Raw genomic sequence first — 19503 nt, forward strand, 5'->3', positions numbered from 1 at the left:
ATTCAATACATCTTAGATACAATTTTTCCTTTTTTTTCTCCCTCTTCCTCTGTCTGTTCATTTTTAACAGTCATAATATAGATTAGATACAAAAAAAGGAAAAAAAATACATAAATAAATTTAAAGAATAAAATAATATTTCTTTGTAGTAATTCTTTTGGTAAACATCTAAAATTTTCAAGAGGGCCCAGGGGAAAAAATAGGTACAAAAATAAAAAAGTGAAGAAATAATAATACAGAAAGTAAAATAAAAGCAATTATTTGAAAAATAAAAGTAAATAAAATATTTAAAAAATAAAAATATATATTTTTTTCTAATTCTCTTGTTTTTGAAATACTGCATCATATCTTAGATAAAAATTTTCCTTTTTTTTCTCCCTCTTCCATTGTCAAATCATTTTTAAGTTGTAACATGGATTAGGTACAAAAAAAGGAAAAAATAAATAAATATAAATTTAAAAAATAAAATAGATAAATAATATTGATAATAATTCTGTATAACAATTTACAACATAAACATCTAAAATTTTCAAGAGGGCTCAGGGGGAAAATAATAGGAACAAAAATAAGAAAAAGTGGAGAAATAATAATAAAAGAAGTAAAATAATAGTAATTATTTGAAAAATAAAAATAAATTAATTATTTAAAAAATATAAATAAATAAATCTTTTTTAAAAGAAACCTTTAAAAAATCATAAAATAATAATAAAAATTATGATAATATAAAAAATGCTCTTACTCTGTCTTTTTAGTTTTAACAGTCATAACATAGATTAGATACAAAAAAAGGAGAAAAAATTCTGAAAAATAAAATAAGTAACAATAATTATAATTATAATAATATTTCTTTATAGTAATTCTTTTGGTAAACACCTTTAATTTTCAAGAGGGCCAAGGGGAAAACAACTGGTACAAAAAAAAAAAACAAGTGAAGAAATAATAATAAAAGTAGTAAAATAACAGTAATTAATTGAAAAATAAAAATAAATAAATTATTTAAAAAATAAAATTAATAAATCATTTCAAAAAAGAAAACATAAAAAATCATAAAATAAATATATATAATAAAAATAATGTAATAAAATGCAACTTTGTTGTTTTTGTGTACTCTATCCATTTATCCAGTTTAAACCGGAGTCAAGTTCCTTGTATTCTTGAAAATACTTGGCCAATAAAGGTGATTCTGATTCTGATTCTGATTCTGATTCTGATTTTCTAAATGTATCAATTTCTACTCTGAGCAAAAAAGTTGGTTTTTCTTTTAATGTAAAAATTTCTTTGCATCACTTCAACCCAGTCTTTGACCGTAGGTATCTCTGTAGGAAGCCATTTTTTTTTTGTTATGGCTTTTTTACTTGATATTAACATCACCCCTTACATATGTTTCTTCTCAAAATCTGTAATTTCCGCTGTGATTTTTCCAAGATAAAATAATTCAAATGAAAGTGGAAGCGTAGTAGGTCTCTTTTAATAAGGGACCGTCCCAAAAGACATGAAAGTGATCCTCTCCAACACCTTGTATTGTATTGTACAGGTTGTTTTCCATTTTTGCTCATGTATTTCTTGCCACTCCTCCACTGCGGGCTGCACCTTTAACCTCCAGCCTGGAGCCACAAACAGATGCTTCTCTTACCCATCTGCAGCTCGGTGATGGTTTCCACCAGAGACCAGTCTGGGCTGTATCCGCAGTGAGACTTGTCCAGCAGGCTGTCCAGCACCTGTCTGACCGTCTGCCGCTCGTCCACCATCATGGTCTTAGAGCTCTCGTCTGACATGTGGACCCTGATCACCAGCTGAGGAGGAGGAGGAGGAGAAATAAGAAATCTGTCAAGAAAATACTTCCAAACTATTTATAGAGGTCACAAACAAACACTAAAACCCCATAATCTGTCCAAAAGTGTCTCCACAGGCAGCAAAAAGGCCCCCATAACCAGCCGGCTTAAACTAATCTGGGGACAAACACACGTGCCAAGATTCCTTGACCTCCTCTCTGAGACCCAAGGATGAGGAAGAGGAGTCTGACCTATTTTCCTCAGAGGATGAACCCTGTAAACTCAGGAGCTGAGGAAGTGTAACGTAGTAAAATGTGATGAATGATTCAGTACGTGACAGCCTCCTCCAGCTCCGTTTCTTCCTCTGCTCTTCATTGAAACATACAAGCGCTCACTTGGAAGTCCAAACACAACAAGGACTCCATTCTGCTGAGAGGAGCTCATTGAGCGGCGGTGAAAATGGCTCGCCTGTGGAGTCCTCAGCTCACATCCCTGATGGAGCCGGGCTGTGAATGGACCCGGCGGCTCCACCAGCGGGGTAAATAAGTGTTTTGTGGAGAAAGTGTCTGCATTGTGTTGCAGCGTGAAGCCTCTTTCTAATTTCCTGCTCCCTCCCCGCACATAATCAAACACTGCATTGACCTATTTTCTCTGCGCTCCGCCGCCTCGCTGTGAATGAAGTTCACAAAGAAAATGCAGCGTGTGGCGAACATGACGAGACAGCTATTACAACCAGGAGACAGAAATGAGTTTTAAAGACAGAATCAGGAAGTTTGCGAGCGTGTGTCCTACCTTTTTGACCTGGGCCTCCTTGATTTTCTCCAAGGCGACTCGGATCTTCTCCGCTTTCAGTTTGGCAGCTTGCTCCTCCTGCACGGACAAACAGGAGGTTACAGCATTTTAAAAACGCAGAAAAAGACATGACGTCCGATTTCACAGCCTTGCCTCATCCTCTCCCTGCACGTCTCTCATTATTCTCTGGCAGGAATAAGACATCATGCACACGCCGCTTCATGAAATAGTAAGCAGCCTTCCAAACCGTTTAAACCCACAAGCCTCGGGCGTGATGGCGCATGTTGTCAAGTGCAAATCCATTTTTTTCTCACACATCCAATGCCCGCTTACCTGCCCTCGCCAACAAGACGCCATCACCTCCATGCTGTAGGTTGAGGAGCTTCCAAGTGATTTATACGAGATTATCTGCAGATATTGCAACACAACGTGGCTAAAACCGCCGCTTTTGTGACATCAGTCCCTTAAAAATGGCGTCTATAGCTCCATAGTGGATTCACATGAAGCTGCAGCCTTTGATCTCGCTGTACAGCAGAAACACGGAGACAATAGTAGGAGATCCCTGAAGGGCGAGAGGCTGCGGATGAGTTCAGATGCTCCGCTCAGAGGATCTTCACATAAATATCCAGATTCATCAGGAAAGAGTTTTTTCTTACAAATAAAAAAATAAATTAAAAAAACGTCAAATTGAAGCTGCAGGAAAAGTTAGTCCGTGCATCCTGGTCTTCAGACATCAGAGGACTTTGTGAGTGACACAGACATGTGCGCTGATACGAGCACAACTTGACTTAAAAAAGCCAAGTGAGACAGCCAGGAGGAGGATGCCCCTCCCCCCTCTCTTCCTCCTCCTCCTCCTCCTCCTCCTCTCTGTATATATCTGATGCAGAGGTTTGGGAGCGTGCCCAATCGATGGAGCATAATCCCCACAAAAATCGGAGCACCAGCGAGCCCCAAACTGCAAGACCTCAGAGCCAATCAGGACGCGAGGCGGGGAGGAACCGTGACCAGCACCACCCCATGGCTAAACTACAACGACAAGGACGGAGAGTGGGTGAATGAGGCGCTGGAGTGCTGAATATTTGAAGTACACAGACGGGGTGAGGGGGTATTAAAAGTGCTCCCCAAGCCTCTTATCTCAAGACTGGAGAGCACCCCCCACTTCCACTCCTGCCTTGACCCAGACTACCTCTTCCACATGACCGACTTCAGGGCACATGCACATTAATGCTAACACTGTGTTTGGCCAACACGTAGTGGCAGGCTTTTAGTGTGAGCGTGTGAGCGGAGGTCATGGGTGGGTTTGTGCAGATTACGGCCTGAGAGTCAATCTGAGTCACGCTGCAGGTTTTAGCCCAATAAGCATCGCGTAGCTGGGTCCACATCTCCCTGTATTCCACCTCCACTCTGATTTTTATGAAAAACCCTTTCTTAAAAACTCTCACAATCATGCAGACGCCTTTTCTGCAAATGCAACTTCAACCTTCAACCCTCAGAAAGACTCAGAACAGCGTGTGCATCAGAAACTTTGCGACCCGATTTCCACGTGAGCTCGTCATGACATGCAAAGCAGCAGAAAGAAGCAGAGTGAGTGTGTATGAGGCGGTCACCTTGGTCAGGAGGTGAGAAGGCTTTCCAGCTATGCTTTTCAGAATGAGCGAGGTTTCTCGGTCCAGATACGAGTGCTTTGATGGGGCGAAGAGAGATCAGAAACAAACGGAGAAAAAGTCAGTGCCAGTGTGATTTGTTTGCAAGAAGCAGGAGTGGATGACATTAGCTGCAGCTGTGGGGAGAGAAGCCATGATCGTGAGGAGGTGTGCACAGAAAAAAAACACGGTGAAGTGTGTGTGTGTGTGTGTGCATAGTGAAAACAAGAGCTACAGCTACACCAGTCACTCCATTCACACTTTATTCAGGCTGATCAAAATCTTAAGAGCAGCTGAAAAATTGCAAGAATTTAACTTTTGCATATTTGGATCTTAATGAGGTTTAAGTAGAGCTATAAACTTCCTTAAAAGTCCTTCATCGAGCAAACATTGTGACCTGCAGCCTGTAGAAAAACCAGCTGTTAGCATAAAGAGCAGGGCCCTCAGTCATGAAGGACGCCTGCTGCAACATCTGCATGCAACCAGCCGCCGTTTGACCACCCTGCTCCACCTGAAGCTCCAGTTTTTTTGTGTCTACCTTTGACTTTTTGGATCTTTCAGAAAATGTAGAATGGCTGTCTCACTGCGTCCACACTGCAAAAAAACGAAATCTTATCAAGTGTTTTTGTCTTTTTTTTTAAAGTAAAAATCGTCTTATTATACTCGATATGAGCCACTTTCAACTTATCAATCCAGAAAAATGTCTTGTTTCAAGTTATCAGAGTACAAAAATGAGGTTTGAATCGTTTGCAACCAGGAAAAAAAATCTGCCAATCGAACAAGAAAAAATAGCTTGAAAATTTCCTTGAGACTAGAACGATGTCTTAATACAAGTAACTTTTCTCTTGTTCCATTGGCAGATTTTTTTACTGGTTACGAGCAATTCAGACCTCATTTTTGTCCTTAAATAACTTTAAACAAGACATTTTTCTGGATTGGTCATGTGAATTTGGCTCATATTGAGTCTAAAAAGGAATTTTCTACTGAAAATAAGACAAAAACACTTGATAAGATTTCAGTTTTTGCAGTGCAACCTCAGCAGCAACGGCACGCTGCGAGAGGCCTCGCTTATGCAGCTCGATGATCCGACCACGATGAAGAAGAGACACCTTCTTAGCTTAGCAGACCCCCCCCCCCCCCTTCTTGCTTTTGCAGATTGTAGCTCTACTTAAAACCTCATTAAGATCCAAATGTGCAAAATGCATATTCTAGCAATTTTTCGATCAGGTCTGTTAGCACAAGATTTCATGTGCATGCAGTCCAACATGAACCAAAGGCTGCACAACAGGATAAAAAAGACAAAAAGTGTAAAAAAAAACCCAAAACAGTTTGATTTTCAATGCATTAAACCTGCAGCCTTGTTTAACATGGGTTATCTCATGCAAGCTCACAGACACACACAGACACACATGCACTTACAGTGGCTCGATCCACTTCCCCCTCGCGTGAGGTGAAGTCGAGCTGCCGCCTGGCCGCCTTACCGTTGGCCCGCCGCAGAGTGACATGCTGGGAGGTGCAGACACACAGGTGTGTGTGTGTGTGTGTGGAGAGGGGAAAGGATGCAAACACAGATAACGTGATGACATGCAGGAGACATGCAGACATTGTGACTTGTTGACATCTTGAGAATCTGTGTTTCCAGCTTCGCTTTGAGCCTCTCCTGCTGGTGTTAGAGAGCTGACATGCTTAGTGAGAGGACGAAAGCACACAGAGAGAAGCTGTTTACGTTGTGTTACAATGTAAACACGACGTGCAATCCAGCGCACAGCACACGCGGTGTGAGGTGGATTGGCTGTAAACACACTTGAGGCATGCTGTGAGGTTAAACGTGCAGGATCAGCCGGATTGAGGTCAGCTCAGAGTGCTGCGTCGTGTTTGTTTATCTGGGTGTGTTTCCTGTCATACCTCCGTGCTGGTCTGGTTCTGCCCCTGCGTGCCCGGGCTGCTCTGCCCCTCCCCCTCGCCGCCTGCCGTCACTTTATCGATGTCCAGCGAGTCCATGCTGGACGCCGACGCACACGCCGAGTTGACGCTGGATCGCTGGGAGGGAGCTTCCTGTTCGCTCACGGCGCCCACAGACCCCGTCCTCCTGTGCTGCCCGCCACCTGACGAACCGGACGAAGGCCTCCGCATCGTGGTGGAGGAGAAAGAGGAAGAAGAAGAGGAGGAGGAAGATGACGTCTGGCGTGCTGCTTCGTCCATGCTGAGGGAGGCCTTCTCCAGCTGGGAGGTGATGTCATCCAGGGAGATGTTGGACGCGGCGGGTCGGGTGTTGACGCTGCCGCCTCGGACTGTGTTGGCTGGGGACGCTCTGGTGCTGCTGCTGGCGCTTCCTGAAACGATCACACAGAGCAGATCTTTTATTTTCCCGCCTCTAAAATGAAAATGATGGTTCAGAAACGAGCATGAGCGGACTTCTACCTCCGCTGCTTCCTCCTCCCGTGTGCTTGGTGCTGGCGCTGCGGCCCCCGGGGCCCCGCTGGCTTTTGCTCTGACTGCGAGAGTTGGGTTTGGAGATGGTGCTGAGCTCCTGCTCGATGGAGCAGAGATCCGCCATGAGGGCGTCCAGGTCCACCGTGTCACCCTGGTTCAACGCCTCTGCGGGGAGGAAAGATGGAGGATGGATTCATGCTTTATTGGCTCCACACTCATCTCTTAATCAGTTACAAACAACAGGGGAGGCTCTAAATCTGGCTTAAACTCGTCTCGCCTGCAGAGATCCAACTGCTGCACACACCATAAAAGCCTCTTCCCTTTAATTACGACACACTCATGTGTGATGCATGTTTTTTAAACGGCGTCCCCCGCCTGACGCCTCACCGTTGATGTTGTACATGGAGAAGCGGTAGGAGAAGTTGGCCATGTTGGTCTCCTGCCTGAGAGGAGGCTTCTGCAGAGCTTTCTGCGGCCTGCCGTCATCCAGACTCTGCGGAGAGGGAGAGGAGATGAGACGCATGTGGAAACCCGCTCTGAAACATCACACAGGATCTGAGCATTTCCACACACACACACACACACACATGCTGCACAGTGGTGGTGGTAGAAGGGGGTTGCTAGGATACAGTAAAGGGAGACGGGATTAGCAGTGTGAAGGTTGCTATGGAGACAGCCCCTTCCTCTCTGCTTTCTTCTACCTGTGTGAGTTTGTCCAGCTCTCCAAGCCAGGCTCCAAACATCTTATCCAGGTCCTGGTCCTCCTTATCGCTGTCCTCCTCGGCGCCATGATCCAGCTCGTCATCTGATACCTGCTCCATCTTCACACACACACACACACACACACACACACACACACATGAGGAAAAGACAGTGTCAGATCTCACCCACTCACTATGGATGACCCAAAAGAGGGAGATAAAAAAAAAGAAAAACAACCTTCAGCTCATGCCAACCTCACACCTGTTACCATGACAACCACTCATAGACCCTGTAGTATCTCCTACGCTCCAGCTGACACACCCACTGCCTCCAGCGTCCTAAAACAAACGGACTCTGAGGCTGACGCTAATCTCGAGATCACCACGGCGACAACCACGAGGAGGAGACGTCAATCAAACCTCGCCGGGCGCCGTTACAGGATGTATATGGGGCAGTGATGGAAGCCCAGCTGTGCTCTCAAAGGTGATGACAGGGCGCCCTCTTCTGGAGGAACGGTGACAACACTTAAGTCAAGAGCCTCACTTTAATAACTTTAACAGAACGTCGTTATCTGCCCTTAAAGGCGCCTCTGACTTGGTACAGTCCAGCTTTTTCACATGGAACAATCCGGGGTAATCCAATTGATGTTTTCACATGGTGTCATTCCTTCCTGTTAACCACGCCGTGCCGTGTCAGTCACCGGTGAGGCAGGATTAACCCTCCTCTCTAACTCCACGAGTGTTTCTGCAGCTCGACTCTGGATGGAAGTGGTGCTTTATTGTTGGAGGGCGATAAAACAGGCAGTAAAACAGTCAGGAGGTGAGAAGGCAGTAAAAGCTGCAATATGATCGCAGCATTGAAAATCGGTCAGCTGAAGACAAACAGAGCAGCTGAGGGGCGCTTGTTTCACTTCACATTCCTCACAGCGCTGCTTTAAGTCACACTCACACTACCCACACTACCCATAATCCCCCACTCCGGCCTGTTTGTCCCTGTGAGCGTTATGATGCCGATGCTGATGATGATGGACGGCTTCCTGTTTCATATCAAACACACAAAGAGCCTCATGGTTTTGTCATCCAGGCAGGAAAGATGGAGTCTGGAGCATGCAAACCAAAACAGCTCCGCATGTGTGTTTATTTGTGTGCGAGGAGATTGTATCCGTGCACGCATACGCAGCATGTGTGTGGGAGTCGGGACAGGAAATGGCCAGGATGTGCAGGATTCCTAATTTCCCTCATGGCCTGCTTCTCGTCAGGAAACTCCAGCTGTCCTCTAGATATCTGTGCCACTAAACGGGGACGGGAGGAGACACGAGAGACCTCAAGATGCACGATGAGAGCATGACCAGAAAACGATGCTCAGCTGCTGCAGACCAGAGTGCAGGTTTAAGTGAATTACCACCTGAGGCCCTGCTTTTAAGCTCATGGAGCATGACCTGAGACTGAATCAGTGTGTGCACAGGCATCATCGCAAACCAAACTGCAGCCGTGGCCTTTCTGTCAGAGCATGACCGGCTCTCATCTGTCTCCTGCGACTCGGAGGTCTGAGGGGTGAAAGGTCAAAGTGGAGCCTCGCTCTGCAGCTTTTTTCAGCGTGAATCCGAGAGAAGAAAGTGAGGAAAGGATGCGGCGCTGAGGAGGAGGAGGATGAGTCTATCTTTAGCAGAGAGCGTCAGAAGGATTGAGGATCGAAATCATCCTCTACTACAGACACAAACTACGACAACTGGTGATGAATATTTATAAAAATCTGCCAAACAATGCTCGAGAACTCAAACACTGCACCTGTCCTGATCTGAACGAGCTCCTAGCAATCAAACAAATAAAATCCTGTCATATTTCATGCACACAGGAAGCAGGAGGGCCGGGACGGGGGATATGACCTCGGCTGTGTAAACACTATTGTGGGCCAGATGCTCGACTAACCACGACTGAAACTGCAACGCTCATCAAGTCCTCAGGAGGGATTCATGGGAGTTTAACGACAGGAGTCTCCAGAGGCGTGCAGACAAAGCTCAAAGAGAGGTAAGGACTGAAAAATTTAGCATGCACAGAGCTGGAAATAGCTCCGAAGAGGGCGTGAGCGGGTCAGCTCTGACACCCGACGACGACCCATAATGACGCTCCAAACCACCAGCTCCTCTCGAAGCGTTTACCGCTGCTCTTAAATCTTTTATTTGAAGCCTTTGAGATGTCACACAGATACGCAGTGATTGTAAATGTAAGGGGAGTGTGTCATGATGGTTTGAGGTTATTCGCTCATTTCCGCCCCCCTTCTTTCTTTCATTTTCCAGGTCCACTCCCTTCGCGAAAGGAGGCCAGAAACCTGCGTCACTGAAGTCGGACAGAGGAAACTGAAGTCTGACTCTGAAATGACATAACACTTTCCATGTTTGTGGAGGGACGGGGGAGTGGAGGGTGGACGCAGCTTTAAAGGTTGAGAGTGATGGAGGGGATGATGGATGGGCGGCTATTAGGCGGTGAATAAAGGCGAGCGCCTGATGGCCAATACAACAGCTACAGTGTCATTAGTCAAGTGCGAAGAACAGCCTGCAAACACACACACACACACACACACACACACACACGGGCTCAGTGGAGCACAGCGTGACACAGGGAGCTGCTCACAGCCAATTAGGAAGGAGGGGCCGAGAAGGAGACAGGGGGAGGATGTTAGCGGCGGACAGATGGAGCAGGAGCAAAGGGTATGGCGAGCCCTTTGAACATTTAACAGCTACATTTGACTCTGGAATTAACATTACAGATATCAACAACATAATTATAACTAGTCAAAAATACAGTTGTTGATATCTATAATTCAGTTTTGACTAGTTACAATGACAGTTAGAGATATCTTAAATGTGATTTTGTCATTACTTTTGTCATCATTACAGATATCTGCAACATCAATTCAACTCATTGAAACTCTGTTTCAAGATATCTGTAATTACATTTTGACTAGTCAAAATAAAAGTTTAAGATATCTCGAATTTGAGATATCTCTAACCACAATTAATCTAAAGATATCTGTAACTTGATTATAGATATCTGCAGCTAAATTATGGCTTTCCATAAATCTAGTTCTGACTAGGTGTAATTCCAGTTCAAGATATAAGTAACGGCATTTTGACTAGTCATAAATGTAATTAAAGATATCTATAAAGCTATTATAGATATCTTTAATTCAGGGGTCTGCAACCTGCAGCTCTTTGCGGTGGCTACATTTAGCTTTGGAAAAATATTATTTATACAGAGAAAATATACATATTTTTTTTCTAACAGAGGGTATTAATGATAAAGACACAGATGATATATAAAATCACAGTATAACATTTTGCTGTACTAAATATGTAGCACCTCTTGCAATAAAGCTTTTATTTTTTGTGATTTTTGCATTTTTTTCTGCAATTTTTGATTTTTTTTTTTATTTCAATTTTTTTGGACATTTTTTCAAATTTAGTCAAGAATTTCAAATTTTGGAGAGATTTTGCAAATTTTTGAAGCTATTTTTTTTAATCCCTGTTTTGTAATTTTTAGAAAATTTTATTAAATTTCTGACAATTAATCAATAATTTTAAAATTGCAATATTTAGGTTCCATTTTTTGCAATATAAATATATATATATATATATATATATATATATATATATATATATATATATATATATATATATATATATATATATACATATATTTTTTTTTTTTTTCCTATAGATTTTTGAATTTTCAATTTTGGACATTATTTAAAATTTAGTAAAGAATTTCACATTTTGGAGAGATTTTGCAAATTTTTGAAGCTTTTATTTGAATCCCTTTATTTTTTGTAATTTTTAGAAAATTGTATAAAATTTCTGACAATTAATCAAAATTTTAAAATTGCATTATTTAGGTTCCATTTTTTTGCCTATATATATAAATATTTTTTCTTAATTTGTTAAATCTCATTTGTATAATTATTCACTAGATTTTTAATATGTTGAGAATTTTATACACTTTTTTGTCTTTATTGTGAAGATAACCTCCATTTTTGTGGCTCTTTTGAAAGTAAAGGTTGCAGACCCCTGGCTTTAATGGAAGGGGGTTGAAGATTTCTTGATTTGGAATTGTGACTAGCCAGAATGAAATTGTAGATATCTGCAGCTAGATTTATGGATAGTCGTAATTTAGTTGCAGATATCCACACCTCACATTGTGGCTATCCACAACTGAATTTAAGATATCTGTAATGAGAAACCCAAATCACATGAACGGGGAAAGGGGCGTGATTTTTCCTAGGAGGAATGAAGTTGTGGATATCTGAAATGTTCAATTTGACGAGGAAGAACTGAATTGCAGATATCTGTTTTACATATCCAGACTAGCTGGATGTTAAAAGGGGGGTGTGAACATGTGACGTTTGCATGCACACATTTGTGTTTATTTGCATCAAGCTGCACGACTTTAAATCCAAACGCAGCTTCACTCAAACCTGTAATCCAAAAAGCCGGCAGCAGATCAAGCACGGAAAAGTGTGCAAGCTCCGTTTGCACCGTCTCTGCCTCCCACACAACGAGGCGAGGATGTGTCAGCGTCCCCGCAGGGCGTCAGTCCAAATGTGAAATCAATAGTCTTGTCCCTGCCCTCAGGAGATCGGGTTACATCCACAGACACACAGGGGCTCAGGTGGTCTGCTGCAGTGGGTTTACACACACACTTACACACACACACACACACACAGAGTTTGAGACATGATGCAGCACTGCAGCAGACTGCTGAGACGAAGCCAGACGTTAAAAACAGGACGGCGCTCTGTGCTCTGGTTCAAAGAGCTGCAGCGCTGTGAAGTCAATCCTCAGCTGATGCTTTTATTCTCCGGATATTCTCGTTCGTTTCTCGCTGACGCTAACGAGATATTCAGTTTTAACACCAGGACTCCAGCAGCGACAGCCTGAGGCCACTTCCTGTGGACTTGATCTATTAAAACCCAGACAGGAAGTAGTCATCCCCACGTGTCAGGGAGGGTTTCTGCCTGCTAAATTTGACACTCGGCTGTCAATCGTGTTGCTTGAAGATATCTGCACATCAGGCATGAAAATACCTAACTGTGTGTGTGTGATGGAGGAGCTGGCACGTCAGGAATGCTGGAGGAGGTGGTGTGATGCAGGAAGTTTGGAAAAAGCAGCCAATCAGAAGCCAGTTTCTAGATTGGAAACGTCTCCATGCACACGCCGCACATGCTCGGCGCCCTGCAGAGGGAATGTGTGTGTTATGCATGTGTCGCCTGTGCAGGATGTCGTACACACTGTGCTTTGTGTCCCCGGACAGGTGTCACACAACTGAGCAGCTAAAGGATGATGGGAAGTTTTTATCTGAGAGTCTGAAGTCTCTAAAGACCACACTCCATGTGAGAAGTCGTCTGCTAATTCGACACAGATCCACTCCACTGTGCAGCTCCTCACATGTTTCTACTTTCCTCAGGAATTATCTCCTTCGGCGAGGAAGACTCGCTCCTCAGAGGCCGCACTCCTCTTTCATTTCACTTAGATTTACAGCCCCTTCAGACGGAGGCGTTATGGTGGGGCTGAAGCCTCCTGAAGCTCTGGATTTACCCCTTCTCCTCCCACCAACAAACTTTGTGCTCTCACCTCTGACGCTGCTCCTCTTCCTCCTCCTGAAGGTCAGATAAAACCAGCGCTCGACTCACTCACCGGGCTTTTATCCCCTGGAAAAAACAGAAGAAGAAAAAGATTCAGAGTCTATTTTTACGACAAAGAGAAGCAGTTTTTTTTGCCACGTCATTAAAAATGAGATCCAAAAGTTTTGCATTTCAGAGCAGAGCGCTGTGACAAGAACGCAGGGGATTAACGGTGGAGGGTGCTCGAGCTAAGCACAGAGAAAAATGACACGTAGAGGCAGAAAGACACTTATCGCAAAGCTCTGAAAGCAATCAGCAGAGCTCCCCCTTCATAAGAAACTCGCTTCATCATCTCAGATTATGACGCTGGCGAGCAGAGGCCTCTCAGACTCAACCCAACAACACAAGCCAATATGAGGCGACTGGAGCGGGCGGTGATTTCATTTAGTCTGAATCTGAAAGAGCAGTTTGTACGCAGCGGTGTGTCCACTTTAACCCTCGTGTTAAGCTGAAAAGAAAAGACTTAGATTATGTTGTGGGTCAAAAAGACTCGCACTGTGTAAATCCACTTAAAACAGTCAAAAAAAGGTAAAACCAGCTTTGTTTTAATTAAATAAACATTTAGAAACAGACAAACATCCTTCATCTCCAAACTTTCTCCTCTTCACAAACACATTGTTTTTCATTTAACTCTTCTCAACTCTGTAACTCTTTCCTGTGCTCGTCATCCCGTCATTCAACAAGAGACGTTGTTTTATTGTCCTCTTAAAAAGGACAGACCAGGCAAAACACACACTTAAGTGTTTCCTCATTTTAATTCATGATGGCGATTCCTCAGTCCTCTAATTCAAACTCTGTTTTCTGTCAGAATTTCCTTTTTATGTCTGTGTGTGTGTATCTAATGTGGTTTGGGGAGGGGGGGGTTGCATGGGTCTTATGTTTTCATTTTTTGCTTTCATTAATGCAATTTTCTGCTTTTTATTCCAGTTCTTATTTCATTTTATTTTTTATTTTATATTTTTGTTGCTGTGAAGCAGTTTGTATCACAAAGTCATGTATGAAAAGTGCGAAACAAATAAAGTTTGATTGATTGATAACGTGCTCTCTTTGGAGCCTAAACACACAATTAGGTGCTCTCTAGAGAGATAAAACACACACAAAATTGTCTCTTTGGAGCCTTGACACACACTAATGTGCTTTTTTGAGGCTTTAACACACACTAAAGTGCTCTTGGGAACTAAAACACACAGTCAAGTGCTTCTATTAAAGCTAAAACACACACTTAAGTGCTCTCTAAGGAACCTTCACACACATTAAAGTGCTTTTTATATATATATTTATATACATATATACTTATGAATACATTTTTTTTATTTAAATAGTGTATTTGCGGGCTTATACCAGGACCAGGGAAACTAATTTCGTTCCACTTCATGTCTTTAGATGTGTGAAATGACAATAAAGCTCCTTGAATCCTTGAATCTTTCTGGAGCTAACACACACTACAGTGCTCTCTTTGGAGATAAAACACACACTTAAGTGCTCTGGGGAACCAAAACACACAGTAACATGGTCTCATTAAAGATAAAACACACATGAAATTGTCTTCTTGAAACCAAAATACAGACTAAAATGCTCTCTAAGGAGCTAAAACACACTTAAGTGCTTTCTGAGGAGCCCAAACACACATTAAAGTGCTCTCTCTAGAGCCAAATCCTGTGCTAAAGTGCCCTCCTGGTTTGCAAACACACTGAACTGCTCTCTTTGCTCACTAAAACATCGTAAACTGCCTTTTTCTGTGGAAAAAAACACACACACTAAAGTGCTATCCTTAGTTTTCGTTGTTTTTTTTTTATTTTTGCCACATCCCATCCAGTCAAAAAAGATGATAGCAGAATTGTCCTTTGAACCCTTCTCTTTAAAGGAAAATTAATCTGGATCATTAGTAACGCCGTCCTCTGTCTCTGAACTGTTTCCTCTACAACACTCAGTTCATGACCCTAAATGAGGAAAAGTCACAACATTTCATGAAGAAAAAAAAGGATAGCAGGAACTTTGGTCAACTTGAAAACAGAAACAGGTCAAACTGACCCTTAAATTAAGGTTAAGAGCATTTTTCTGCTTCAGATTTGCTCCAAAAAAAGCTCAGGTTCAGAGGAAATAGCTGAGCGGATCACTAATCCTAATTTTGATTCAGACCCCTCAGAATAAAAAGCTCATTCAACGCGAGCTGCTGTAACCAGGAGCAGAGTTTACAAGAGTTTTTGACCCTTTAATCTGGACCCAGTGATGCTGTGACACACACTGATCATTTCCCATCATGAGTCAGAGCAGAGACTCTCCTGGATCATCAGCTGTGACTCAACGCTGGCGAGCATTAAAGATTTTAACGAATCAGCCACAACCGTGCTGAGTCACACCGTCCAATCCCTCCTCTATCAGAGCGCTGAGTCACAGTCTGGTCATAAAACATAATGAGGGCACGCTCAGCAGCCGTTGGTTGGAGGTTACGACACGCTGAGCTGGCCGGGGGAATATCAACGCTATGATTTGGACGCGGCGAGTGTTTACTCTGAGCGTGGGGGCAGCTGATGTTACGAGGAGGATATTCCTGCTGGCCTCAGCTGTTCCTGATTTTTTTTTTCCTCTACGCACCAACAGTTGTTCAGCCTCAGCATGTGGCCCCTCCTTGGCTTGAGTGTGTGTGTGTGTTTGTAAAGCAAACAGGCTTCTTGTAACAGGGAGTGTGTGTCATGCACTCACGCAGCACACAATCACCTCCCCCGGTCCGGCTCTCTCTGGTGTAGTTTGCACACAGTTAACGTGTGATATCACTCAGTCAACACGAGGCCGTGGAGCAGGTGTGGCGGCGACACATGGAGCGCTGCAGCTGCAGGGGACACAGTTGCTGCAGTCACAACAGCAACAGGGGCCGCCCCGCCTGCCTGGAGGCAGCTGGTGTGTGTGCCGCTGAAAACAAAGGAGGGCCTGCAGCACATGCACGGACAAACATGACCGACTTACCCACAAAAAACAGCGCTGTGCTTGTGTTTCTGCTGTTTGGAGCGTGTGCAAAACAGAGTTTACTGCTGCACCGTTTAAAAAGTGAAAAACAACCTGGATTTGTTTGTTTCTAACCTGAGCATTTAGATCATTTAGGTCAAAGACAAGTTAAAATGAGAGTCGAGGTTGGGTCGTTAACAGTAGCGACTACCCAGAAAGCCGCGCTGTGTCGGTTTCACAGACTCCACTTCAACAACAGGCCGAGGGGAAACACAGGCTCCTGTGTGGAGGACACAGGTGTGTCCTTGTCCACCCACACTTCCCCCATCAACAGCAATCCTTCAGGGCACGCTCATTTCCGGTCCGGGCAGGAAGTGGGAAGGAGGGCACGGCGCTGGGTGGGTGAGGGTGACGGTGATGTCACAGCGGGGGGAAGAAAGACGGGATTGTTGGAGGGGAAGTCCAGAAAATGAGTAAGCAGAGTGTTCCTACAGCTTCAGCCAAGTTAAATTTAAGACTATTTAAGACTTTTTTTAAGCCGTTTGAAATCAAATTTAAGACCAAGTCGACAACGAACCACAATTGAAACAAACAAAACAAAATAAAAACACCACATGATTTACCTGGAGGAGAGGCCATTTTGACCCAATGTTGATTTTAAATAAAACATCACTTTTTGTCTTCTTTTTAACCCCATTTTTACAGCTTTATGCCTATTTTGCCCCCATCCATCGTTTTTTGGCCACTGTCAGAAACATTTTTGTAATTTTTACATGTTTTTTCAAAGCTACCTATGGATTTTTTTTACACATTTTTCCCCTTTTTTGGTAATTTCATACCTATTTTGCACCTATTTATTATCCTTTTTCCACTTTCGTACCATTTTTGCCCAGTTTTTGCTTTTTTTTCATTCATACACTTTGTCCCACTTCTGGACCATTTTTATCTTTTTAAGCCCGTTTTTATAACTTTATTTCTAGTTTGCCCCCATTTTTTTTGACCACTGTCAGAAACATTTTTGGAATTTTACATGTTTTTTGACGTTAAATTTTCAATTTAATTTCCAATTTTCTGAGCCACTTTTGTTTTTTTTTTTGCTAGTTTTCACCTTTTTTGTCCCTCTCCAGGCACTGTAGTTAAAACCAAGACATGCGTCTGCTCTGACAGATCCTGGTGCAGCCTCATCACTGATTTGTTAGTTCTGCTTTTGTGATTACACGATGTTGCCATGACAATAAATCAGTGAATTCTTTTTTAAAAATATCTACATTTTGCTAAATATTTTTTTAGTTCAATCTAACATAAATCTTATTAATGTGGTTAGATTTTTAAGACTTTTCAAAATTGGATTTTAGACATTTTAATGCCAATTAAGGCCTTATTTTTAGAATTATGAATTCAATGCCTTTTAAGACTTTTCAAGGATCAGCGGGAACCCTGAAGCAGGAGTGAAATGAGGCCTGCTGGGATGATTTTAATGTGTCGTCTGTATCCAGACATGGGGCACGTCTGCTCTTACGCGGCAAAAACTGAAATCTTATCAAGTGTTTTTCTCTTATTTTAAGTAAAAATTGTCTTGTTGTACTTAAAATGAGCCACATTAATTGATCAGTCTAGAAAAATGTTCTATTTTAAGTTATTTCAAGACAAAAACAAGGTCTAAATTGCTTCTAACAAGTTAAAAAATCTGCCAATGGAGCAAGAAAAAGAAACTAGAAAATTTACTTGAAACAAGATTTATGTCTTAATACAAGAAACTTTTATCTTGTTCCATTTTAGAAACCATTTTTTGTCTTAAATAACTTGAAATAAGACATTTTTCTGGACTGGTCAGGTGAATGTGTCTCATTTTAAGTCTTTAAAAGACATTTTTTGATTGAAAATAAGACAAAAACACTTGATAAGATTTCAGTTTTTGCAGTGTAGACACACACTCTGACGCAACAGAGGCTCCTGATTAATGATTAAAGATGCATTCCTCTCACGCTTGTGTTGCGTAACGAGATAGCATCAGGAAATGTGAAGTATTTGGTGCAGAAAAGACGCCTCTGGAGGCAGGAGCAGCTCAGACCTGACTCTGAGCATCAGTCAGCTGATTGACGCTTGGTCACAAAGTCGATCCTGAGGCAGACTGAGTGACCTCTTCACATGCTAACCGGCTAATAGCATCAAAGTGCCTCCAGTCACATGATAAGCCTACAAACAACCTGCTGTGTGTACTCTCCATCTTCCTCTTCCTCTTCCTCTTCCTCTCCTGGAGCTGAGCACGGTCTGGTTGTGATTACCAGGATCTGGTCTCCTCTCCTCTCTGGGGTTCTCCGAGCTTTCCTTGCTCCCTGCACCGAGCAAAAACCCCACACATGGAGGGAATTATGGAATAATGCTGCGTCAGGAATTTTCCCACGATGGCCAGCAGGACCTCCATCAGACCCCACTGGGCGGCTTCCTGGGGGTTTATGGGTAATGTAGCACACACATACAGAGTTGAGCAGAAGAATTAAAGGAGATGTTCGTCTGCCTTGTGCTTTCAGTGAAGGGTCAGTGAGTCAGTGACCCACAGCCTCAAGAAGTCGGTCACGGTGCCGAACTCGAGTCAGTCACTGGGTCTGCTCTGTGTGCGGCACGTGGTGCTGGAATAATCAGAAATCACTCGAGAGTGAAGATCAGCGGGGCAGGGGGAGATTAGCAAGCTACTCAGCCTCAAACTCAACCCAGAGACCAGAGCTGCTGGGGTATTAGTCAATGAGATTTGGCGAGAGGCTGCGACACAAGCACACACGCAGCGCTGTTTTGTGAGATTAAGCCTGCAGGTTTGAGTGACTGTCAGGGGATGCTCTCGCAAAAAAATGTGTCAATCTACTTCCAGCACGGCGAGCACGGAGAGCGCGGCTGCTCCCACTTGTAGGTCACTGCAGTAACTGAAACGCTGCATTCCTGCGCTGTCCTACATGAACCCTGATGTAAAAAATGCTGCAGCCTGCCAGCATCTCTGTGCACGGGGAGCGAGATGAGAGCCAGCTGCAGAAAAAAAGAAGTGTGAATTTGGCGATGAAGTAAACGCTGACCTCAGTGTTTCCACCGTGAGGAACATTTCTTCCTCCTGCTTCACTTGGCTTCCTAACGACACGGTTGAGGTTTCACCGCACGCCTGGATCAAGTCGCCACTTTCTAACACACACACAACTTTCATCATTAGGGGTTGGAGCGAAGTTAAAAGGTCTGGGAAAGTAAAGTAGGCTGCAGTGCATATTTAATGGCAAAACAAGCCTCAGTGTTTGGAAACAGTTGGAAGATTTTAAATTATGTAAGAGGGTAAAGGAGTATTCTGGTATTTTTAACCTGCGTCCTATTTGTAAATCTGTCAGTTTGAAGCAAAATGATCCAAACTTCTACTCCACTCGTGAGAGAAAAAGCAGCTCCCACAAATATTTGTTAAGAAGACGATGTTCTTTTAATGGAGCAGCTTAATCTCTGCACTTTTAGCCTTGAAACATTTCTGTGACGCACTCTGATCTGGCTTATTTAGGCTAAAGATTAAGAAG

At 43.1% G+C, this 19503-nt stretch overlaps 1 protein-coding gene across 4 annotated transcripts in view; it reads right to left on the reverse strand.

The window, feature by feature from the left end:
- Positions 1–19503, reverse strand: part of raph1b (Ras association (RalGDS/AF-6) and pleckstrin homology domains 1b) — a 31330-nt gene that overhangs the window by 6212 nt on the left and 5615 nt on the right. For 2 of the 4 annotated variants that reach the window (XM_074664166.1, XM_074664167.1), the window contains exons 2-10: positions 12969–13045; positions 7342–7461; positions 7028–7133; positions 6629–6805; positions 6113–6540; positions 5627–5713; positions 4172–4246; positions 2565–2642; positions 1634–1793 (exon numbers count right to left, since the gene is read on the reverse strand). In XM_074664166.1, coding sequence (XP_074520267.1) covers positions 1634–1793; positions 2565–2642; positions 4172–4246; positions 5627–5713; positions 6113–6540; positions 6629–6805; positions 7028–7133; positions 7342–7461 — 1231 coding nt within the window. In that variant the 5' untranslated portion in view covers positions 12969–13045. The remainder of the gene's footprint in view (positions 1–1633; positions 1794–2564; positions 2643–4171; positions 4247–5626; positions 5714–6112; positions 6541–6628; positions 6806–7027; positions 7134–7341; positions 7462–12968; positions 13046–19503) is intronic. The other 2 variants (XM_074664168.1, XM_074664169.1) reach the window with 2 other exon arrangements.

This window comes from Halichoeres trimaculatus, unplaced genomic scaffold (assembly GCF_033239565.1).
Source record: "Halichoeres trimaculatus isolate MK-OKI-2021-1 unplaced genomic scaffold, fHalTri1.1 fHalTri1_scaffold_24, whole genome shotgun sequence".
Lineage (NCBI taxonomy): Eukaryota > Metazoa > Chordata > Actinopteri > Labriformes > Labridae > Halichoeres > Halichoeres trimaculatus.